General features: G+C 36.5%; 1 protein-coding gene and 1 long non-coding RNA gene across 3 annotated transcripts in view; both read right to left on the reverse strand.

The window, feature by feature from the left end:
• Nucleotides 1-6,217, reverse strand: part of LOC113043402 (uncharacterized) — a 54,637-nt gene extending 48,420 nt beyond the window's left edge. Inside the window, exon 1 of the long non-coding RNA XR_003275728.1 lies at nucleotides 6,069-6,217. This is a non-coding gene — a long non-coding RNA (uncharacterized LOC113043402). The remainder of the gene's footprint in view (nucleotides 1-6,068) is intronic.
• Nucleotides 6,218-8,097: 1,880 nt separating this feature from the next.
• Nucleotides 8,098-26,578, reverse strand: part of dapk2b (death-associated protein kinase 2b) — a 40,143-nt gene continuing 21,662 nt past the window's right edge. Inside the window, exons 4-12 of one of the 2 annotated variants that reach the window (XM_026202758.1) lie at nucleotides 19,499-19,637; nucleotides 17,179-17,308; nucleotides 16,998-17,046; nucleotides 16,865-16,891; nucleotides 15,913-16,065; nucleotides 15,498-15,543; nucleotides 11,999-12,088; nucleotides 11,027-11,098; nucleotides 8,098-10,813 (exon numbers count right to left, since the gene is read on the reverse strand). In XM_026202758.1, the coding sequence (XP_026058543.1) occupies nucleotides 10,688-10,813; nucleotides 11,027-11,098; nucleotides 11,999-12,088; nucleotides 15,498-15,543; nucleotides 15,913-16,065; nucleotides 16,865-16,891; nucleotides 16,998-17,046; nucleotides 17,179-17,308; nucleotides 19,499-19,637 (832 nt within the window). In that variant the 3' untranslated portion in view covers nucleotides 8,098-10,687. The other variant, XM_026202759.1, reaches the window with a different exon arrangement.

Below are 26,578 nucleotides of genomic sequence, written 5' to 3' on the forward strand. Positions count from 1 at the left end.
ATCCATTTAAGTTACTACAATTGCATTTAGATTTCAGCAGGGGAGACGGGAAAAGCTCTACTCATTCATAAGAATATGTGAAAGTCATCATTTACCATCAAGTTGGAGCCAAAAGTAACATTAAAATTGATACTCTGACTTCAGAAAGACCACAGGACCTAAAGTCAAGACTGTTGGGTTTTATGCCAAAGAAGGACAAGCCCAAAGCTCATATATCAATCCACATCAAAGAAAAATTATGAAAAAGAATCAGTATGATATACCATTTGTAAACTGTTCAAGATTTAATGCTATAGTGTTAAATGCCGTGGTAGATACATTTATGTTGGTATTAGTGGGCAGGACTGTGGATTTTTATTTTTTTTACATTGAATTTGCAGCAAAATTGTGATATATACAATTCTCATGGTATGAAATGAATCATACCATTGTGATGGATAGATTTCAGCCACTGTTAATGATTACTGACAGTATTAGTGACCCCGTAATTAACATTAATAATAATAATAATAAAAATAGCCAGTGAAACCATTTGTCCTTTCTGAACGTCAGCCATTCATTGTGCAATAACTCCTATTTGCTCTCATATCTGTAGGGCGAGAAGCATCATGCCCACGCACTCAGAAAATTGCTCATTAACTTGTTAAGTAATTCGACAGGTAATTCATCCCAACCAGAGAGATAATGATCTCATTTGTCACAGAGGGGCTCTAAATAACTGAACCATAAGAAACAAAAATAACCATCACCATTGTAAAGATCAAACCTTGCCATCAGAACATTATAACTGCTCCCTATTTCTTTTTATATTATTCTGCTACTGTTACCTGCACAGTAGTACCTGATGTTCTATTAAACTCTAAAAACATAGCATGTGTTAATATGATGGGATATTTCATACTGATTTTTCACAGGTGTTTTACCTGTATTTGAAATTATGCTTTGCACTAGGGCTGCACGTTCTCAAGTTTTTCATTAACCGTTAACCGAGGCCCTTAGCGGTTAATACTCGGTTAACCATAGAGTGCCATAGTAACCATAACCATAGTAATTTCCGGACATTGGCCGAAAAAAAAAAAAGGAATGTCCGACAAAATTTAATCTCTCCGGTCAAATTGTCCTATTAAAACTGCCTAATAATGCCGCCCATTAACACAATCTGAATTTGAGAATAAGCCTAAAATGTATAAGGCAAAAGGTAACAAGCAGACTCCGCGGCCGCCTCGCTAAGGCTATGACTATGTTTGACACGTACAATATTTGAAAAGCGATAATTATTTATTTATTTAAATTACATTTATATCTGGATTTATGTCAACTTATGTATAGACTTTCAAATATCAAAATGTCATGAATTAATATGTATTTTTGTACAAAATTACATATAAAAATATTTTCCTATTATACTTTGCCTGGAAACGCTTCCAACAAGGCGTCAGTTCTATTTCTAGCATGCACGCGTCGAGCCGCGCCTGAGCCGCGCGTCTCACACAGGCAGTCGGCAAGCTCTAACCTGTTAACATGGGAACCGAATTAAAAACAGACACGCCACGCAGCTGAGATGCTTTCGCCACGCATCCAGTGTGTCCTGACCGGCCTAATGATGCCCGGGTGTTGGCTGTTGAGATTACAACAACGAGGTTGTACTTGAAGTATATCTAAGCACTGTTTTGCAATACTTGCATTTTGCCCCGTCACTCGTATTAGCCCGCTTCATATTAGAAAAATGACTTCTTCTTGTGGACATTACAAATGTCTGGGAGCGCTCTGGCGGTCTCTGGTGGTGCAAAAATGTATTACAACTAAATTCAATGCACGCCATTGACGTCACTTAACCGAGCAAAATGTTTCACTCGGTTACACAATTTTTAACGGTTAATCGGTTAACCGGTTAACCATGGACACCCCTACTTTGCACTGTGTGGTGTTGTGTTGTGTGGTTTAAGTAAATGTACATAAATGTAATAGAAAATTACCTTTAACGTTTTTCTACTTCAGTTTTTTTTTCTTACATTGAAGTTTTGTTAAAGTACATACGTGTACAAAAGTACCTTAATAGCGTTTAAGTATAGTTTTTATTTTTTATCCAATTCTTTAATATAAACATTTAAACAACACAATTTTAATTGTTTAATTTTTTTATTATAATATACTTATTCATTTATGTAATGATGTTTACATTTTCTGAAAAAATGTGAGTCATGCTTGCTTCATAAATTCATATTTATGAGCCAAAGTAATAGTAATAAGCAAGACTAATAATATAGTCATTTTTCAATGTGGTATTTTAAATTATAGTTTCTATAATTATGGGTTGTATAAATGTATTACATTAACTGACTAAATAACTATGGAAGTTGAGTTGATAATAATTATCGATAATAGGGGTGCTCCGATCACGATCGGCCGATCGTTATGCGCATCTCGTCAGTAAAGCCGGTTATTTAATCAGCGGTTAATTCCATCAGGTGCGTGATTTCACATAGAGCAGCTGTTACTACACAGAGCCATTGTTAATAGAGAAGATGCGCAAATCCACTTCATTTTAAGCGTTTATTCGCGCATCCTCTCAGTTAACAACGGCTCTGTGTAGTAACAGCTGCTTTATGTGAAATCACGCACCTGATGGAATTAACCGCTGATTAAATAACTGGCTTTACTGACGAAATGCGCATTAATGATCGGCCGATTGTGATCGGAGCACCCCTAACTGATAATGTTAGCTAATAAGCACTTTAAGAAAAAATTTCATTATAGGTCAATATTTGTTATACATGTAGAAGTGTTAGTTGCATCTGTTTTCATCTGTAAATGCTCAAACCAACAATTAGCTCTGCCCCAAACTCACACTATAGGTTGCTGGGTTGGGATGGTTGGGATATCTAACCAATAGGAGCTATGCCACAGACTCAGAGTGTTAACATTTGGGGGAGAAATCAATCCCCTAATGCATATAAGAGATGTCTCTGTGTATTAAACTGGGATTCTATAAAATTGCAACCTTTTTAAAGATGGTTTTGAAGTCAGTTGTGATTTCAGTATGTTTATAATGGGCTCTGATCCAAAGAGCAATCCATTGATGTGCAAAGAGAATGAAAATATTGGCACAAGAGTTCATCCACGAGACTTCAAAAGGGGTTATTTTCTCTTTGCAGAAAGGTTTTTCAAATGCAGCTTCATTGTAAATGGCTCAAATCCTCCTTTCAAAGTCTTTTGATAATAATTTATGACTTCACGTGATTCTTTTTTATTATATAAGATATGTATCTTTCCAATGAAATAGAGATTTTTTTTAAGAGCTAAATATTTTTAATTATCTAGTCAAGATGCTTTTTATGCATGAGCTGAATGTGTTCAAAGTACTGAATGTCACCGGAGACCAATTAAAAGAGCACACAACCAACAACTCGTGCCCAATGATATCAGTACAGCCAATGTCAGTGGTCTCAGGTCTTCAGATGGAGCACAAAGACACAAAGTCTTCTCCCAAAGAAGCCTGAGTGAGGACAGTACTGGGTTGAGAAGGTTTACTCATAGTTGTTTATACCAATTTAGCTCTTCCTCCTTCATGGGAATATCCTGATTGGACTGAAGTTGTGTGTCTGAAAGTATGATGCTCTCAGGAAGAAAAACAAATGTGTGTATTCCTCCTATTATTTCCCAAAAGATCTGAATATCAAGGGGTTATCTATATTGTATTAGCTACAGCTATCACTGATAAACAAGGCACAAAAACATACATGTGGCATTAAATAATTATATTTTGTGGATTCACTGATACGGCTGATTCTATTATGTTAAACCAAAGATTATATCAACTTTATGGCTGATAACAGATAAACAGCTGATACTAAAATGTTGCCTTTTTTTCTACATGCATTTAAAGGGTTAGTTCATCCAAAAACTACTCACCCTCATGTCGTTCCATACCCATAAGGCCTTCATTCATCTTCAGAACACAAATTTAAATATTTTTTATGAAATTCAAGCTTTCTGACCTTGCATAGACACCAGCATTACTGACACATATTTTATTTTTTAATTTTTCTTACCATTTTTAACTATTTTGACGATGTCCTTACCTTTCTGGGCCTTGAATATTTCAGTTGCATTGATGTCTATGCAGGGTCAGAAAGCTCTTGAATTTCATCAAATAAATAAATAAATATCTACATTTTTGTGTTCTGAAGATTAACTTACAGGTTTGGAATGACATGAGAGTGAGTAATTATTAATAACAGAATTTTCATTTCTAGGTGAACTAACCCTTTAATATAAAACAATAAAAACCTCAAATCAGTTGTTTTAGGTAAATGCAGGCATCCTGACTTTATAACATATAGTTTTAAAATTGGGTAAGATTAAATTGAACAGATATTTAGCAAAAAATAACAAATAAAATGTTGGATTTACTTTGAAAATATATTACATTTTATTCAGTGTGTTACGTGCAGTTTCTCTAATGATTTTCTCTCTAAATTTGCTATTATATTTCACAAATAAATACGAAGAAACTGAAAGTAACACAAACAGAAAGACTGAAAGAGTATTTTCTTGTAAAACATACTCTGGTAGTCTTGTCTTATTTACAACTTCAAAAAATCTTTTTACAGTGAACGAGAGCTCACTATTTGAAGCAAACATTGTCCGTTTTATCTTTCTAGGGCATGTTTTGGTGTCTTCACCACTCCGGCCTAAGATTCACACTCATGTCTGTAACCCAGATAAAGCCAAAAGGCCTAATGGTCCCCCAGAGATCTAATGCCCTAGATATGCCTTTCACACCATTTCTGCCAGAGCAAGAACCCTAAATCAATGCCATTGAGAAACCAATTAATCACTTTTCCAGCTGGGTCAATAATTCTAATCTAATACGATAAGGAAAAGGAAGACAGCAGTGTCCTGAGACTGATCTTCTGGACAAGCATCCAGGGGTTGTTTATCAGTAAAGTAGACTATAGCTTGATGCTTCCTGGCCTAATTTATTTTATTTTTCAGCTAATCTAAATCCCTGTTTGAGCCGGTACAAGGCTAACAAAACTGATCATTTAGCCTACCAATACGTGACGCATTAACAGGTAGGGAACAGAGCAACCTGAGCGAACATGTCCATTAAGCATCTATTCTAAGAACAGGATCCACACACGAGTCCTGAATGAATAATGGAGAGGGCCCTCCAGGAACTCATCTCATTAATGCCATCATCTGACCAGAAACCAACCTAATGATCACAAACACTGAGCAAAAGGATGTCATGCATGATTAATGGCAAGCAGCTCTTCGTCTTAATATATTTCGGTGGCATTCAATTGCCTACAAATTTCAATCCAACATGTTAAATGTAGATATCAAACTCACTATTTCATATTTGATAGGAATAGCAGTTCAGTAGATGTTCAGCTACTAATTGGACCTAGAATAAAATATGGGCTGTTTTCAGAAATCTGTTTACTCTATAAAATATAGGCTATGGCATATTAAACAATACATGGCCTATTTGAATAAACTCACTAATCACAGACAAATATGAAATGGGATAATTTGTTTAGCATTTGTCGGAACTGGCTGTTCAGTACATCGGTGGGATTTCAATGCTATCCAAATGTAACATTTGCTTACTAGGATGCTGCCCACGTCCAGATGGTAAGATCTGGAAGAAGTGTTTCCCAGAGATCCTGTGTACATATGAGTGGCTCCCCATCTTTCGTTCTTATATAAACCCTCTGTTCCATTTTATTTTGTTGTTGCCTAGTTTGAAATGAACATTTGTGAAGCAACAGCTACTTGTAAGGCACTCTATGCATAATGTTAACTCATGGGTAATGAATTCCCTATCATACACTCTACATCCTTAAAATTGTCACCTTTCCATAAATACATCATAGAATAATCCAAATATTTAGTCTTTTCTGGGCTGAATACAAAGGTTCTGGGTAAGGAGAACGTGAGGCACCTGTGAAATCTCACACCTATGTTTGGGACTTTCAAATTCTTCACTTTAGCAAAATATAAACACACCACGGCTTTTTTGCTGTACATTTTTTAACCACTTGCCAATGTTAAATTACCTGAGTAGTAGTAGTGTTACACACGACGAGAATAAAAGCTGATCTGAAGTCGTCTCTCACAATGAATATCACCGTAGAAGCCCGCTAGTCTCGTGACCTGCCGAGATTCGCGCTTTTAACAATGGCGGGAAACCCCTCAGTGATTTAACCCTGCGTTTCCTGTTTTGGCCAACAGAGGGAGTGGTTTGTAATGGTTTCAGTGATAAGTTATTGAACAGAATGTTTTCTGGCACTGGGATTTTTCACCAAAATGGAAATTTATTTTCAAATCGAGGTAATATATCTTGCTTTGTGTCTTTACTAGAAGTTTTACAGCATGGATATTTGATTTATTTATAATTTGGTCAAAATTATGTCATACATTATCACTAAGTAGCCTACTTAGTCTACCGAATCTACAGATCATCACATTTTATAAGCTAGATATAAAATATATTATTACTTATTAATATAAATATGGTATATAGCTTACGAATTTTTTTTTTTTTTTTTTATAAAACAAGATTTTCTGTCTGACTCTGGGGTAAACCAAAAGGAACTGAAAATCAACTAACATTAACTATTAATTTATGCATTTATAGAAGATTGATATTATATTATATTATATACATTTGACACTATCTATCAGTGTTTAAATGAGAGGCCAAAACAAAAACACATTGGCCTATGCAATTACACTCAAACATTAACGAAAACATATAATGAATTAATTTTCACATAAATCAGTTTATTTTTGTCCTAGTAGTCAAGAGTCAGTGTAGGAAATATGGGAGTTACAATGTCTAACCACAAGGTGGCATTGTTATTATAATTATCACACTTCTAGTCTGTGCTGATGTTTGGTTGTGATATAGAGAATAGAATAGAATAGAATAGAATAGAATAGAATAGAATAGAATAGAATAGCCTTTTATTGTACAGCTGTTCAATGAAATTTTATCGTGACTTACCTCATTTTATGAATCACTTTAGTGATAAGTGACGTTTAATGAGAGCTCATAAGCCATATCATATTTGTATAATTATTTGTATGTGCCTAAGGCAATTTGACTTTTGTTTATCTATGTAGGCTAACATTTCACTTCACACGTTAGGTTAACGTAGCCTAATTTAATTGTCAGTTAGCAAGATTTAACTGTTTAAATGGAAATATAATTTATGTTTTTGAAACCCAAAGTCTCTTAGTAATTAGGTGTGTTTGATCTAGATATACAAGGTCACATGCAAATAAGTGGTGGAAATATGTACAAGTTCTTATGTAAACAATAACTCATAGTTTTAGGACTTTAGATTTGCTAGAGACAATACATTCTAGGCTAAGGCAAAAAAGATGGGCTATCATAGTTAATATTTTCAACGAAAGCAATGAAATCATGAGCCACCCGACTTAAGCGCAATATTTCAGTATTTCACAACTGCAATTAATCTTTTGTTTATAAGAAATAACAGATATCAGTTGCCAGATACTAGTTATCAGTATACTGATTCGAGGCCAGTTAATAGTTGTTTTAATGCTGCTATCATTGTTTAAAACAGCACACTGGAAACAGATCTAAGATAAGCTAGGGAGCTATCATCATAATTACTGTTTTCTTCCATAATTCAACAGAAACCTGATAAGCTGAAGGCCAAAAAGCAGCTCAACGTTTGTGGAAAAGTAACAAATTTCAGCAGTCGTTAGAAAGATGTATGTATGCGTATCAAGGGCGTTCTTAAATCTAACCTCAAGAATCATTGTTGAAATGTCTGAATGAAACAAAAATAACTCAAAATGATACACTTAGTGAAGAAAGGCTCCACCCTAAAGCTCTTATCATATAAATAAGACAGTAAATTCTTCAGGCAAGAACCCAATCAGTATATTCAATAAAACAAAAGACACCAACCCAATGTGAGTCATTATGGGTTTTAATGACATTATGACATTTACAGCTCCTGGAATCTCATTGAATAACATTTTGGCAGGGCATGATGGTACGTTACCAGGACAAATTGGATGGGATAATGAAGGATTACTGAAAAAGTAGGGCAGTGGTCTGAAAAGGAACAATATTGACACACTTGGCAAAATTCAGCTCATTATTAGGGAGTGAAATGAGCGAAAATCCATGGCAATATGTAACAAAATCATTTATCAAGAATAAAGGCAAGAATAAAGAAACACTTGTTCAGTTTCTACAGTAGCTACTGAGGAAGCTAAAAAAAAAAACTGGTTCATTTCTTGTGTTGCAAGGACTTAAAAATTACACTTTAAATATGAAATGTTTTAAAACTGCTAATTCTTTACAAAAAAATTATAATATTATTAATAAATTCTTTAGGTCTATGTATCGAACATTTAATATTTATGATATCATTATTATTATTATTATAGATAAGGTTATTAATATATGAACTAACTATATATTGTACTATTATTAGCTAATAATGAATGGATTAAGGTATCAATGTAAGGATTATTCAAACTTTTATGATTTGATATTTTAGAGATTTTAATTCTTCTTATTATATGAAATTATGAATATAATAACTACATCTAGTCCGCACACATGAACTCAGTCAATACTCTTTTAAAAAGCATCCCAGGATGCACCTCATGAAGATTTAATGAAATTCTTATTAAATTACAATTTCCTGACCTTATTAGTGGATCATGAATAACCAAACAAGAACATCAATAAATATATTAATAATTTATTGCTTCTACTACTTGTACAAAAGGGGCATTTTTTTTATTCTTAGTAAGCTTATTTCATTTCACATTAAGTGTGAACAACACAAGTACAGTGTCATATCAAAAGTAAAAAATCAATGGATATAAGGGATTTGTTTTTATCTTGAGGCACATTTTCTGGTTCCTTTCCATTTCTGGTATAAATCTGGCAGATTTATACTGGTAAACAACACTGTTCTGTCCCTGAACACATGCAATCATGTGACTGGTGCACAGGGAGTGATGCACTTGTTAATTAACATTCTATACACATGTATTTAATGTATAAATATGCACTGCAAAATGGTTTAAAATCGATTAAGGTTTAATACTTTATCAGAAAGAACATTATTTATTTTTTTCTAACATTGTTTTAATGAAATAAAATGAGAACTTTTGAGCCCTCTCATTTATAAGCCCACTGTACACAATACATCCTCTTCTGATGGTGAGGTATGTGAAACATACTAATAATCAGATTTCAGGCTCAAGGCACTGTATTACAAACAATTCACACTGAAGCAACTGTGATTTCCTTTAAACTTTTGTCCAATAGCTGGCGCAGTCCTGAAACATCTGAAGTATCATAATGTCCTAATGATACAAAGTTTCATTTCACAATCCAAACGCACTGCCAACAGTTCCTGCTGGTCCTTTCCTGACCGAGTGTTGGAGTTTTCAATGCACCCAAAACACAATGATGTGGCATTATATCTGCCCTGATTTCAATAAACATACTTTTTGGAAAATGAATGGCATCTAATACACTATTAATATCTTAAGAGCTTTACAAGTCATTTTCAGGCTTGATAAATGACCTTATTTTAATACACTTAAACACAAATACACGGAGTATAACACTGGATTTCAAATCCAGCTCATTTCGCTTGCTTCGTCAAATGAAAATTTAAAAAGGTGCAGTCACATTGGTGGAATTTTTTACTTAAAAATCATCTCAAACCAAGCTGTTTTCATTCGAATACTGCAGTGAATTACATGACCAACTTGAACCCGATGCACAAAATATTTCAAACGTGCAAAAAAATTCCTGATCACAGTATCATAATTTTGCAAGTCCATTGTGGACTGTCAACTGTAGCGATATAAGCTCATAAGTAATTTTTAAACAAAGCAACTTCATTTGTGTGAGAAGCTTGAACCGGTTGTGATATCTGAAAAAAATCCTTTGCCAAACAACAGTAAATGTGACTGCACCAAAAATCTGCGCAATAAACATAAAAACAACAAATATCATACAGATTAATGAAGTTGGCTATATCACTCATGCACTTTTGAAAGGCAATAAAATGTGAAGACAAAAAACCCTGCTCCTGACGATTGATTGCTAAAGCAAAGTTTAGCTCCAATCCTAATCAAACACACCTGAAGCAACTAATTAAGGTCTTCAGGCTCAATTACACATCAAAGGCAGGTGTGTTTGATTAGGGTTGGAGTTAAACTTTGCAGGACAGTCGATTGCCAGGAGCAGGAATAAAGGAATGCAAATATGTTGTAAATTATATATTTACACCGCGAAGGCTCAAGGCAAAGTGGCGCAAAGACGTTAAACATACATATTTAAACATTATACAAGTAAACTTTACGTAATATATCCGGTAAACTCTTCCTTATCCCATTATGTACATGAATACATTTACACATGGCTTTAAATAACATGAACAAATGTATTCTTTCTATGTTTGCGCAATTCATTTTTACAGACATGCTGACGAATAATAATTGCATCTCTACGAAGACAAACAAGCCACATTCAGACCTCAACACGCTTGCTTAAAACAACTCAGCTTGTGCGTTTAGGAACGGCAAACACGCCGCTGGTTCACCTCAAAACCAGCATGCGGCTGGGATGTTTATATCGTGGACGTCGGACAAGCAGCAGGGAGTTTCAGGAAGTGCTACTTCTCTTCCTGGTCCGAGGTCTCCTCGGCATCCCCTCCTCCTCTTGATCGCTCTCACACTCTCTTTCGAACATGGCCACTGTTCGACCTACGTAGCCCATCTTGGGTTTGTCCTGTAAACGATATTGAGATGCATTCCTGAAATGGGATTCGACTGATATTCCGACATGCCAGAATCTTGGGTAAGACATCAGAAGCACTCTAATGGTTTAACTGGTCATATTATGTGACGATTTGTCGGGAGACTCCTGGATGTACTACAGCCAGACAGTCATCTTTTTTGGAAATGAGTAAAGGAGTATAACTGAGCAGGCAAAATGAAATACCTGTGTTTTAGTTGGACCTTTCTTCATCATGCGTGTCAAGTGGTTGCAGAGGGCCACGATTCTGAAAGAAAGCTATTGGAATGCAGGGAGAAGGGTTAATTTTGGAACTTTTAGACTAAACATTACAAAGGTTTAAAAGCCTGGGGTCAGTAAGATTTATACCACACACAAAAAAAAAATGCATTAAATGGAAAAAAAATGGACAGTGAGGACATTTACAATGTAAAAAAAAAAATTGTATTTCAATTAAATGCAGTTCTTTGGTAATCAAAGAATCGGGAAAAATGTCATGGATTCTACAAAAATATCAAGCATTTTTTTTTTTTTTTTTTTGCAGCAAATCAGCATATTAGAATTATTTTTAAAGGATCATATGACACTGGAGACTGGAGTTATGATGCTGAAATTTCAGCTTTGCATCAAAATAATAAATTACATTTTTAAATATACTGAAATAAGAAATACTGTAGGTATTTTAAACTATAATAATATTTCACAACGTTACTGCTTTTCACAGTATTTTTGATACAATAAATACAAGTCTTGATGAGCAAAAGAGTTATTAAAAAAAAAAAATTATAATAATAATTGCAGACCCCGAAGTGGTTTTGAATAACTTATAATGACCCTAAAATGCCACATTAATTCAACCTCATCATAGTAAGATGATGAGGTCATAGTAGTCACATGCATATGATTATAATTTTAACAAATACATATATATTATAAAGAGTAAATTGTAGTAGCATCACAGTTTCCATGTATCTTAGATTGTGTTCCGAAGATGAACAAAGATTTTACAGGTTTGGAACGACATGGGTGTAATTGATTAATGACAAAATTTTTATTTTGGGATGGAGTATCCCTTTAAGTTGGAAAAAAAATCCTCAAATAACATTTCTTTCAAGCACTAAGCACTACATGGCTAAATGGTAAAATGTCTAAAAACAGCTTTAGCTAGAAAAGTCCTACCTGCCACCTCCTCCGAGCATATTGTCTCCTGAAGTTCTCAATGTTCACCACAGATTGGCGTCGCACCAGGGCTTGTCTGGGGTTTATGGGCTAAAGGAAAAACAGTTACAGTGTCAAAACCATTCAATACAAGTCTTTGGATTTCACCAGTTTATCAACTACCAGGTGAAAAATCTCAAGTCTGCACACCTTTCCTCAATAAACCACATTTCGAGGTATCATATCTGTAGCACACACAGTGTTCACAATAGAGTCCTAGCCCTGAGTATGAACAATAATAAAAGTGATGCCTTAACACATAATTACACAAGTTCCAAGAAACACACACCCCTGAGGGACTGAGTATAATTCATCTCTTTCCATCCCACAATGCACCACAGCCAGCCGCAGGACTAATGATCAGTGTGAGGTATGTACTGTAATCATCATTTCAGTGCTTTATTGTATGAAAAGTATGGAAAGAAATAACATCACTGTTTACACCAAGCCGCATGCTGGCATGATGTGCTGAAGAAAACGTCCAAGTGCTGATGTTCACAAATCAATCCACATATAACAAATATGACTTTTTGATCGAAATTAAAGTAACACCAAATTTACATGTGCAAGAAAGAAAACTTACATTAAAAGTGGCAATTAAAAGAGCATGTAGTGCTTTAAATAGGTACATTCACAAAAAAATTAAAGGACATTTAAACTTCTTACAAGAAAGGAAAAGAAGGAAAGAAAGTTACAATTTATGGCCAAAATCATATTCATGGCATCTGTAAAAGAAAAACACCCCATGCATAAAGATGTAATGAAATCATAAAGGCTGATATCATTTCAACTTCTGACTATAAATGTTCAAAGAAAGAATGGCTTGTAGATGTTTGGTCAGTATTTGACCAGAAATGAAGGAAACACTGACAAGAACAACCAAATTGATAAATATGGTGAATGCATGTGCATAACCTAATTATTTTAGTTTCAACTATATGCAAAACAATTTACAAATAAACAACACAATTTTAAACTACAGCAAATTCAATTCCAAACATGTCTCAAAAGTGTCTCAAATGAATGTTCTGTTGAGGTGATAATCTTAAAACAATCATTTAAAAGTCGGGATATAAACCTTATTAGCTTATTAATAAGGTAACAATGTTTGGTGCATTATTTGGACATGCTGCCTGCACATTCTTCTATTTCACCGCCTAAAAAACAAATGCTGCTTTGTCGTAAATCACTCGTTTTTTATTATTATTTTTTCAAAAAACAAATTTCTATTCTCTTTCAACAAAAACTCTCAAAATATAAAAGTGCATTGATGAACTAAAAAAATTCTTAAAGTAGACCAGGCATGTCATCCACAGTTATAATAGTTGCCATAGGCAATTTTGTTAAAGATTTAATTTTGGCATTTGTTTTTGCCTTTATTGGGATAGGGACAGTATATGAGATAAAAAGCACAGTAGCAGGGGGAAAGGTCTGCAAGCCGGGACTCAAACTCAGGATGCCCGAAGAACAACAGTGTTATATGTTGGCGAGCTGTCCAGGAGGCTATGGGTGCCAAGGCCATAGACATTTTTTACCTTATCAGCCTAGCTTATGAATATTAATTAGGCTTCAGTAAAGGTGTTTATAATTTAAAGGGAAAGTTCACCAAAAATGAAAATATTACTCTTGCCCAAAATGTTAAGGGACAAACTTAGATTTTTTTTCTTTTCTTTTTTTCTACAGGGGTTAACATTGCTACTCTATCAGATCACATCCTGCTTCTGCCATTGTATTACAACTGCAGTCTAATCTCCACTAGCTAGAAAGATATCTAGCTAGACTTTAGCTAGATGTCTGGCTGCACTTGAGGATGTAGATCGCCACCACAGTCTTTGCTCAGCAGCTCCTTCAGGGCCTCGTTCACCTCATTGTTCAGAGCTGAAATGGATCCGAACCCCTTGTTCCCAGCCTCTCCATTTAGTGAACCCATAACCTCCTGCAACCATCTGAGTTCAGCGTTCAGCTCCTGTCTGAGGGAGCCCAGGTGTGCTTCTCTAGTCAGGTAGCGACTGTCAATGCTGGCTAAGCTGGTGTCGGTTGTCCTCAAGTCCTCCTGGAGGCCTTTCCTCAACACCTCCGCTTTGCGAAACTTGTAGCGCACCTGCGAGAGCTCCTGCCGAATGCTTTCGCTTTCCTCTTTATACCAAGCTTCCTTCTCAGTGTAGATGGAGAGAAGAGCCTCGACATCATCCTGAAGGGATTCACGATTCTGAGCCACTTTTTCGAGACCCATTTCCACCAACGAGATGTCCTCCAGAACGTTGGCGAAACGCTCAAAGTTGGCATAGGTGTTGTTGGGTGGCATGCTGGAGTGGGATTGAATGGTGTACTCTTTCAGGCGTTTGGTCTTCATCTGCTGCGATTCCACTTTTGTTTGCACCTCTACGGTGGCACTCTTGTCCTCTGGCTGTTCGTGGATCTTCGCATAGAGAAATTAGGAGGAAGAACGAGTAAGAACTAGTTCGCTTTTTCACCAGGATGACAAAGCACTCAACTCTTGCACAGGTAAGCAGCGGGTCCAGGCAGGAGGAGTTAATGCTGGTCTCGGGATGTTAGGATGAGGAGAACAGCATGGTACACACAGGATTCAGTCGTCGATTAGAAGAATTCATCAACATGCGATTGCTTCCATGATTTACATGCAAACATGCATCTAGTAGTTGGCCAACAAGGTAATACCAGGATTTGCTATTTGGATTTGTCAGTTCACCCAAGAACGATATGTTTGGCATCATTTATTCACCCCTGTGTCATTTTTAGGAATTTTTAAGTCTTTTTGAGCATGTGTCAACTGTCTTTTTCCTATTAAATAAAAGTTAAAAGGGTCCAAGACAACATTGACCCCCACTGTATGGACAAAATTAAAACACTTCTTAAATATCTTCATCTGTGTTCCACCCCTGTTGAAAAAAATAGGGGTTTGAAGCATGGCAGCTGGCTTAAGCTTGTCCTTAGTTGGTCATGAGTTGGTTTAAGCTGGCCATGAGCTGGTTATAAGCTGGTCCTAAACTGGTCCTAAGCAACTAGCTCCTGCTCAGGACCAGCTGCAAAACAGCTTATAACCAGATATAACCACCTCAAACCAGCTTCCATGCTTTAAAACACACCTAACCAGCATATGCTGGTTTTATCAGCAGGGACACAAGAAATAAAGAAAGTTATACAAGTTTAAAACCCATGATGAGGGTGAGTAAATGACAACAATTTTTCACCTTTTGGATGAACTCTGCCTATAATTGTATATTTCATGTATAGTAGAGAGAGGCGTATGTGATATTACAGCTGCGATATGTGTCTTGATGAGTGTAAAACCCGAGGTCAGTCATTCTTTACAAACCAGCAGAGTAAAGGTCAACACTTGTGTTATGTTACAATGGCAATAAGAAGCATTCACTTCAAAAAAAAGTCACATAAACATGTTTTCAGCTGTGCACATTTCCAACTTAATTCAAGTGGTTACCTTAATCCAGGGATGGTTGAGTGCGTCTTGTATCTTAAGCCTCTTTCTGCAAAGAAAACCGACACAAAGCAAGGTAAATGCAAAATAACTTTAAACATAAAAAGACAAAGAAAATTGAGAGAAATGTAAGGTAGAGACTTCTTTTAGACATATACGTAGCAAGTCTACGCATGCCTTAATAAACACTTGATCTGTGAGACGTCATCGTAGAACATGACATACACAGAACTGGTCGGAGACATTATTTAACATATTAAACTGCATGCTCATACCTGCCCAATAGTGTATGCAATTAAAAAGGCCAGTGACAGAGTCCTGTTGTTGTGTGTATGTGTTCACAAGACAACTACAACTGGAAATTTTTCTAATTCTTCACTGCTGTTTCTCTCGACTGAACCCAGGTTTGACCTCTCACCTCGTATCTTTCACCAGCAGCTGTTTGATGAAGCTTTTGGCCAGTTCACTAGTGCTGCCGAAGAACTCCTCATCAAATTCAAAGTTCACTGCTGAGATGTTTGCAAGAGTCTCCTGCTTGGAGTCGCCCAGGAACGGCGATGCCCCACTTAACCTGACACAGAAAGACAAATACTTCAACTATGTAGAAGCACATTGGAAATTCCTGTTCATTGATTCCTGAAACTGATCCGACAGTGGAATCCAAACACGTGCTCCCGTAGTTCATGTATCAGACAACTGTTAAGTTCCATAATTATGGTCATACTGGCAATGGGTGTAACAATATGGGTGCCGCTGTCTGACAGCCCAAGGCTCAATCTGTCACTTATTATTCATTATGGTTTATTGCTAAATTTATTTACCTTTACCTTTAAGGACTATTGCATCTGTAAACTATTCAATTAACTACTGCATTACAAGGCATTTTAAAATATTTTATGATTGGATATTTTTTATACTACTTTAATTAAATTTAGGTGATGTATATTCAAATGAACAAGTTAAGAGAGAAAATCAACTCAATTCTACAAAATTATTGTCAGATTTATTAATCTAAACAAAAACGCCCTACAAACTGAGAATATGCTGAGTATCCTGGGTGTGATAAGATTTTCCTCTCATTAATAAAAAATAATGCTACACCCTTTGTGGAAAAGAACATTATTAGGAATACTAAAAGAATCCTGAATATATTCACTTTGGCAATGGGTGTAGCATTATGGGTGTTATTGTGTCCCATTATAAGAACCTCTCATTCATTATTCACCAGTGTGCTTCATCAGAACATTTGTTCAGCATGTGACCTGTGTATGGAACTCAGTGGAATCTATCCATCATTCTGTGGAATGTCTATGAATGTCTGGATGTCCTGTCAAAGAAGAAGGCATCCACCTTCCTCCATTCACACTCACAGGATGTATGTGATGACTCCGATGCTCCTGGAGGAAACAGAGGGGCGGAAGAGAGCACATGGTTAAGTCATTGTCGAGTATTGACGCTTGCTACATGTAAAGTACAAAGCGTGATGAGCTTAAGAGTTCTCACCACATGTCTGCCTCTAATCCCAGCTGCTCATAGTTGACTATCTCTGGAGCTGAAAATAAACCAGGTTACAAGCATCAGCTACATTTCATTCAAAACAACCATGTGCGATGTCCAAAGATGGTAGAGATTTTCAGCATCTGACACTTACTTTGCATTTAACATCGTGAACTGTCGAACTTACCAACAAATTCTGGAGTCCCAAATATGTTTTTGAACTCCACTCCGTCCTTGATCCTATGCGCCAAACCAAAGTCGATAAGTTTAATCCGCGGACGTTGGATATTGTTATCCAGCAGCATGATATTTTCAGGCTGAAAACCAAATAAATTTGACATTAAAACACTGAGCAATTTACATTTCCATTGGCAATATGAGTGTCACTGTGTGACAGTATTGAACTGGCAATTCATTATTCACAATTCTTGTTTATTCCAATATCTGTTTAATGCTTGGTTAATCATTTCAAATGATTATGTGGAACTGTTAATTTCATATATATTTACTTGTTTATCAGATTCATATTTCCAATTATTTGCCTGATATTTAATTTAAAATGTAATGTAATTTAATTTAATTTTACCAATGAATGTTAGATATTTTTATAATTTGATATTGTTTGTTGTATATTATATATTTACATGGTCTATAGTTTAAAAAAAATCTAAATTCTACAATCAAGTGGAAAACACTTGACTAAATTAGGTGGAAAATGTAACTTATATGAGAAAAACTGAAATTGAAATATCTTTTGAGTTCACAAAACACATTATAGCCTTGCAGACCATTTTTGTATTGTGCATACAAGCTTTCTATTTTCAAGCCCATCGCAGCAAATGCTGCTTGTCATATGTGTGTCTGGCTAATCAACGTTGACCTCCACCTCAGCAGTTTGAATGCTGATGAAGTGGCTGAAGGTTTCATGTAATTCTGAGGGACTTTGCGTGGGACTCAACACCTGTTATGTTCCCATATTAATGCCTCTACATACTCGAGGTGAAAAGAGGCATCCAGCTGACTTCAAGTTTGGAAGAGGAATGTTCCAGTAGGAATTGTGCCATGTCTAGGATGTACAAGTACAGATTTACTTCCCAATTAATGTGAAAAGAAAGGCGAGAAAACTATATAGGCCTATGTTAGTGACTACTTCCTAAATCACTGAATTTAGCTGTTAGCTAAAATTACTTTTTATTAACAACTCTTTTGTAAGCATAGAATGACAAGTTTTGTTCATATAACAGTTAGCATATGTTTTTAGCAAGAGAGTTATGCTACGCTAATATCCAGTTGCCTAATTAGCTAGTTAGCTAAATTAGCTATTTTTAGGAATGATAATTCAAGTAAGCAAAATATAGTTATGAAAGTACCCTGATAGCACACGTACTTCACAGGGATGTCAATTTGACGTCTGCATTTACTTCTGCTAGAAATATTTTAAGTGTAATACATTTCAGATATCAGACAGAGATGTGTTTAATATTTTCATGATTTAGAAATCATAGAAAATAAGACGTCTGTCAGATGTTTGTACTCAGCAGATGCTTTCCAGATCAAGCAATCTTTAACAGACATCTTGCAGATGTACTGCTATCTGGGTAATAACATTGAGTGAGCCTATTCACAGATGAAGATGAATATTCAGTAAGATAAACGCATTCATTTGAATGAACAGCTGTTTTTTGTTTACATAGCAGTTAGCATGTAAATGCAGTCGCGCCGAACATTCGTATTTGTGTAAAAAGGCCTTCATGCTAAGCAAATATGCAGTGATATACTTCAATTAAGTCACTGTTATGTCCTGACTAATAGACTACCAATTATTTCAGCATAGTACGTTTTGTTTACATAGCAGTTAGCATGTGCTAACTGGAGCAAGAGAAGTTGTTAGCTGAAGTACTATCTTTTTAGTGTCTCTGGCTGTCGTTGTAGAGCTCATGCGTGTGCTGGCGACTATGGAGACGCAGCCCTTATAAAAACAGGATGGAGATTATGGCAGAGAACAGCGTGGGTGACATGTCTCATCATGTGCCGCTGATAGCCTTGTGTTAGAATGTCTGGACCCGGGCCAGCCGGGACGAAAAACATGGAGCTGGGGTGCAAACACACGTACGATCTCAGCCCATGATGGGACGGTGTTCAGCACGGTGATTAGTTAGAGCTGTCATTAGGAGAGGAAGCTGTTTATGAGCTGAAAAGAGTGAAAGGAAGGAATTTCCAGACGGTTGACAGAAACAGGGTCATGTATGCATTCCCAAGAACCAGTACAATGGCAGGTCTTAGAAAAGTGAATAGCTATTTTGTCATGCAAAGTTTCAGGTGTTGCCACGCAACAGACCCGATTGTTCTTCAGAAAAGGCCAATTCACCTCTGCTCGAGGAAGAGCTAAACTGTTGCCATGGCGACCATTATAGCTGTTTCTCGCCTCCACAACCAAGCCATTTATAGGAAGCCATACGACCGACTCCGGATCACTTAGACAGGCGTGGACAAAACTTGTTTTGTACCTTCAGGTCAAAATGTGCAATTTTCTTGGAGTGCAGATACTGAACTCCGCTGAGGATCTGTTTGATGAATTCTGTGGCTTCCTCTTCACTCAGCGACTCCTTCTGAGCCAGGAAGTCGAAGAGCTCGCCTCCTGAAACACTGAAAAATGACATTTCCATTGGTTAGAAGTGGTTTACCTGTCTAATATGCAAACCAAAAGACATATTCAAAGATGCAGACATGCAGTCAATTTAAGAAGCTGACTTTTTAATTTGCTGTGTCGGACTCGGATGATATAATAAAGCATTACATTTCTTAAAAAAAAATAGTTGATAAATAAACAAATACTTATCTAATTAATATTTATCGAATTAACATTTACTTACTCATTTATCTGATTAATATTAATTTAGCTGCTTCATATTGATTTATTTTTCCCGGTGACATTTTCACTATATATATATATATAATTGGATACTGTATTGTATTAAATTATGTATTTTCCTAATAAAGATAAGTAAAAAAATTCAAAGCATAAAAAATAGCTTAAAATATGTTTTGTTTGAAAAACATTTATTTACATATTTATCAGTGTATGTATATAAAATGCACTTAATTCATATTTATTTTTGTAAATACTTATTGACTTTTTATTTATGTCATTATTATTTTATCCATCCATTCACCCATCCATCGCTGTGGCTTCTTTTTTTCAATAATTGGATATCATATTGTATATTGTAATTTAATTATGTATGTGATGTATATAAAAAAAGAAAAGAGAGAGAGAGAAAAAGAGTGTATCCATTGCACCCAGTTTATCTCACACATACAGAGATGTTCATCTCAATAAAATGAGGCTAGTAAACTTCCTCTGTGACATTTAACCACAGCAACTCTTAAATTGGCTTAGTACAGCTCTTTTTTATCATTAACATCAAACCACTTTATCAGAGCCCTGCAGAAATCTCTTTCCCGTACGCTCACAGACATTACAGCACAATAACAGATCAACAACAAGCTGAACAAGTACACTATGTATCCGTTTTGAAGCCTGAGTATTTGATCCAGAAAGATCACTCAAAATGCAGAGCAGCTGACAGTCACAGACAGTCCATTCAGTCACAGTTCTGACCGGATTCAGGCCACAGTTAGCTCTTAATGAGCTTCTACGCTCCCATGCACACATTACAGTCATGGTGAACCTGATCCGGGCCTCCCAGCAACTCTAGAGCGCTGACATTTACTACAGGTTCCCCTACACATTTAGAGAATGACAAACACACAGGCCGTGGAGGTTTCAACTGCTCCCATTCCACAGCACAAGGGGACATGAGTAATATTAGCCATACAAGTATGGAAATCCAGTATGCCATCTTTGGCATAATGTTTAAAGTGCAATGATTTGGGACACACCAATCCTGATGCCACATGCTATTTAGGATGGAGACTATGTGAACTGGGATGCATACTGCACCACGCAGCCATTTCATTTGTCCTCTAATAAACCTGATCCAGCGAATCAGATGTTTGTTATGTTTAATGGTAGCTGCAACAGCTGTTATAGTTCAGGACTAGATGGTAAGGCTTCTTACGAGTAAGTCTTAAGAGACTGAGGGAGAGAACTACTGGTTCAAAGAGCAGTGAGTAAGAGCTGTTGGACGAGGGCGGCAGGCATTAGTCAACTAAAGAGCAGTCATTTGAGGACTCGCACTTGAAATAAAGCAGTAGCTCGCTTTGATTTGTATGTACAACCTAGTTTGTTATAGTTTTAATGGATTTCCTATCACATTTCTAAAACGGCCTTCAAGTTCAGCTAATATTTTGATTGATTTTTCATTCACTGTACATTAAGAAATATTAGAGAAACTGGAGAGGCTTTTCTAGTTTTAAGGGTCAGAGATATATGGAAGCTTGTTTCAGCCACTGAATAAAAAATTAATAGGTAATTGCAACTTTTTATCTCCAAATTCTGACTTTTTACTCACAATTGCAAATTGATATCTCACACTTCTGACTTTTTTCTTGCAATTACAAGTTATGAATCCAGAATTGTTAGATATAAACTAACAGTTGAAAGAAAATGGCAAAATTGTGAGCAAATTTTTTTTTTTTTTTTAATTAGACCATATAACTCACAATTATACAGGATATAAACTTGCAACTGCGAGAAAAAAAAGTCAGGATTGTGTAGCAGAAATGAGTCAAATCAGACAAATCAAAGAGTCTATCAGAGCTGTGTGCATTGAAACATGAGCTGAATTCCTCAAGGAAGTCATAAATCAGTTCTAGTGCCACAGGAACCAAGCAAGATAACCAACCAACCAACTTGTTCACACAACAGCTTTCAACATTAACACCAATAGAACAATTATTGACAATTTTAATTCGAAGAAGAGATTGTCAAATTTATTGTTCGTGATTGGAATGCAACGCTGGACATCACATGTAAACCCAGGAGATCAAGTTAAATACTTGCATTGACTTCCCCCCCCAGCCAGTGAAACCAGACTGAAATTCCTAAGGGGGAAGGGCTTTAAACCTTTGTCTTCACAGAAAAGTCCTTTGCCAGAGAATGGCAAAGAAACCCTTTTTATACATTATATATGGACCAGAATGAACTCAAAAAAGACTTATGAATGAATCATTCCATTGCTTAACTCCATATTCATTTACGTGTAACCCACACATTTGACTATCATGTATAATCACTTATTGTGTATGTCTTTTGATAACTATAGGATACCTAGTCATGTCTAGTATTCAAATAATCGCATTTTCTTGCTTGATATTGTCCTGACAATCATTTATTTGTAAAATATATCATAATCATGTTATAGGAATCATGTCCAAAATTAGACCCTGTGAGGCAAGAACCACATGCTTGGTAAGATAAACAAATGATTTATGATACCCACCCAAAGAACATATCTGATTGGTCAAGGCAACATTTGAGGGGTGGCCAACAAGGAAGTTTTAAATACTTTGGACCCCATGAAATTTTGCTTTTAGTCATGCCTTGCTTTTAGTCCTAGTCTAGCTGCTGCTATTAGCCATGTCGGCTTTTAGTCTAGCATTGCTTGTGCTATCAGTCATGCCTGCTCTTAGCTTTTAGCTTGTAGCTTTGCTACCTAGCTTTAGCTTGTAGCATCTAGCCATGCGGTAGTCATCATGGTTCTTTGAGCGCGGTTCCAGCGTGCCTGCCTGCTGCTACTATGCCACGATGAGAAAGAAAACAACCTAGTCTCGTCAAACTTTATTTCTTTTCTTTTCCGTTTGAGAGTTTCGTGTTCTAAGTTAAGTTTTGTAACGTCCATTCAACTTCAACCAGCGAACACGACTCTGCACTTTCAGCCAACGCCCAGCAACCACGGGCTTCCCAAGACGTCACTTCACTACTGAACTTCAAGCCAATCAGCGACACCGGGATACCCCTTTCAACTGGAGTCCCTTTCACAGCAAACAAAGGCAACGTATTCCCAGATATTTGTTGTGCTGGTGTATCTAATATAATTTTAACCCCATTGAGGAACTCAATGCGAGCGCTAATTACGTGATTGATGGTTGTTCATGTCTATGCAATTTAACGTATTGCTGTTAACTTGGGATTCCATATTTCCATTCTCTTAAACTCATCTTTCCCTAACTTTTGACCTTCCTGCAACTTGTGTGAATGTATGTGTGCGTGCGTTTATGTTAGATTAGTTTATATGTCTTAGATTTATCTAATAAAGCCTTATTCATATTGAAAAGAGAAGTATCTTGTGTTTTGTGCTTACAAGTTAATGTCTTAAACTGCCGATCTTGTTACTGTGCTAATTGATAGTGTTTTCACTATAGTTTGGATATTAGTATCCAGCGCAGATTTGATGTTAAACGGCTCGTTCACTGAACCGCAGGCGCGTCTCCGTGAACAGCCGTGAAACAGTGATTCTGTTCAAATTCCCTTTAAAATCTTAAATGATTCCCTTTGAGCTAAATTGACCTGTTTCCCTTACATTTATTATGGTGGAGAATGATTGCGGGCAGTTTAATCTAAATTGTGAGCATAAACCAAGTTATTTAATCTTTGATTTTGCTAAAGGAATGAAAGGTGAGAAGCTTGCGAGACTGGAGTGTATGTGTGTGTGTTTGCGTGACGTAAGCAGCGCGCGCCCTCCCGCTTGAATGAAAGGAGCTAGAGGAGACTTTAACTCGAGTCCGTCTCCCCTTTGTTAACAGCAGTAAGTGAACTTAAAAGTAAACATCTGAGATCGTACAATAAGGTAGAAATTGAGCGTGTTCCTCATTTGTGTAATGCCTTGTTTTATAGCTGATTTGATTTCACTGCGTGTTCCAGTGTCTCAAACGCTATCTCAGTCACTGTTTGCTGAACGGAGCTAAACTGTTAGTGTTTCAAAAGGGATATAAATCGGTGAATAAAGAATAGTTTTGAGCGGGTTCCTCAATCTATTTATCAAAGTCCCCGTATTCATATTTCATATAGTTTGATTGACAGTGCGTGTTCCACTGCCGAATCAAATTTGATATTCGACTCCCCTAAGTTAACGTTAAGCATTAGAGAACAATGTTTGCCCATTTGTATCCGTTCACAAAGTGAATGCAATCTCGCGTAACACTGCGTGTGTCCGAGAGTAATTTGAATGGGAGTGTTTTAAAAGCTTGATCAAGTAAATTTTAACTGTGTACCAACAGCGAAGGAAGACTTTTATGTTTGTGTCCAGAAAAACTGGCACGGAGATTCAAATTGCTGAGATTGATATAACTGTGTTCCCTTAACTACAGCAGGAAGCTGCTATTTGAATTAAGATAAATTTAACTCTATACAAACTGAGAGTTTAAGTGCCACATCGCAAAACCAACTGAAAGGCGCTGTTGTTATTTGTACAGTGTTGAAATGAGCAGACATTTCATGTAACATGCTTAACTGTATTTGCAACAATGCAACGATTCATGTGCTGATCCACTAGAATGTGTTTTGGTTGCCATAGTGACGACCGTGACCCGGAAGCCTAACGTACTTCCGGAGCAACTCTGAACTGTGCACGCGCAGCGCACAAACTCCGCGGTTTCGCTAAGCTAACGAAACCATTGCATTTACATTGAAGTCTATACTAAAGCCACTAGCCTCAAAGGTTAGCCGTTAGCATTACCATCCAGTGGTAGAATAATGTGTGTTTGGGCAACGCTGACGTGATTTAACCATTTTCAACATCTTAACTAACACTTGTTAGTCTCTTTCTTTTTATCGCTCTGTTTTCTCACTAGACCACTTATTTTCATTTTACTAGAAAGGGAAATACTGACTCACAATTATTAATTGTCAAATTGAAATTTAATTGAAACATTAAATTTATTTTGAATCATTTAAAATTTCCCTCTCAGATCATTTCATATGATCTTTTATTTCTAGTATTCTCTTTTGGGTCTAATTATTTTAGGAATGAATAAGCCTTGAACTTTGGAAGTTAAAGTAAACTTATTCTTCCTAATTTATTTATTACCCATCTGAATATATGCTATTCAGACCTTTACTTATTTGAATGCGTTTTACCCCTCTTCCTGTTTTGGTTATACACTTAACCACTATTGTTTTACGTATTGATTTCCTCTTTTTAATTTCATTTTTGCATAGTTTGCCCATTTATTAATTTTTTAATTTTCCTATTTCTTACCATTTCTTTTGTGTATCCTAGCCTGGGAACGACAAACCTGAGATCTAAAAGGAGACATTGTTATCCCTCACTACGAGTTCAAATAAATTAGAAAGACAACTCTCTTTCACTTAAAGTTTATTTTGTTTGATAAGTTGTGCAGCAACTAACACAACGCTCTCCTTGTAGTTCAGATAACCGCTACTGAGACTTACCATCTCCGTCCTCTCTCTCCTTTACTTTCCTCTTCTCTTTTTACATTTGTAGGACATGTAAGAACCATCAATCAATTCTAAGTGAAGTAAATACCGTGCCAAAGACGACGAATCATCCTTATGAATTTGATTGTAATCATCCTCTCATTTGTTCTTCCTAACCTCCCTACATTTGGAAACGCAATCCAAGTTTTAGCATCTCATCCAACGTTGAGATCGATTTAATAGAGATACGTGCTGAGCAACTGTCGCCTTCGCTGACTCCCTGGTGAGCCGTCCAACTGAAAGGTGTACGGTGTCAATCCTGTCAGACTAAGAAAAGAGATATCAGAATTATTATTGTATTCTTTTGTCCAAAGCAAGAAATATAATAATATTGTTTATGTTTTTGATAACATTTAATTGGAAAAAATTATTTTCCTCATTTGAAAAACAGAAATTGTGCTTGTCATTTGAATTTGTTTTTCACCTCTGTCTCTCTTTTCCTCTTCCTCATTAGAGTGACAAAGTCTTCGCATCTCTAGTCTACTTAGACACCCTGAGACCAACACAGTCATCACCACATTTCACTAGTGGTTCACAATCACTGATACAACACTTAGTTGTCCCACCACACCTAGGCTTTTACTCCACACAGATCTGTGTCAGTCTCTCTTCTCCCCAGCGTGCCAACATGCCGCAGACTGCAGACCCCATTGCCCATGGGGAAGATGTGAACATTTGGCTGAGAGGCATAACAGACAGCCTCACTCCAAAGACATTTGAACTGTTATTATTTTTAATAATAATCCTAATCCTGAGAAGATTCCTGACACAAGATTCAAGCCAGAACAACAACCACGAGGAGCTAGTCAAGATCACGAGCTCACTAAGCTATGCCTTCACAACCCAGCTGAAACTGAGCGACAAGCACATCACCCACCTTCAAGAGGAGCTGGCACGTGCTCAACATCGCATAGACAAGCTGGAAGTGAAAGTTCAAAATCAACTCAAAGCACCCAGCGAGAGGGAGCAGGATACAACAGAACAAGTTATGAAGCTCCAAGCAGCCCTGGCAGCAGCTCAGCTCGACCAGCAACATACAACGGCTGCTCAGAAAGACCTGGTAAACAGACTCCAGTATGCCGAACAGCTACTAGAGAAAGCCAAGCTAGACATCAGAAACAAGAACTCTGAAATCAGTGCTTTGAAAGACCACCTTGAAAGGTACAGAACTGAAATGGACAATCTG

This window comes from Carassius auratus, chromosome 25, assembly GCF_003368295.1.
Source record: "Carassius auratus strain Wakin chromosome 25, ASM336829v1, whole genome shotgun sequence".
NCBI lineage: Eukaryota > Metazoa > Chordata > Actinopteri > Cypriniformes > Cyprinidae > Carassius > Carassius auratus.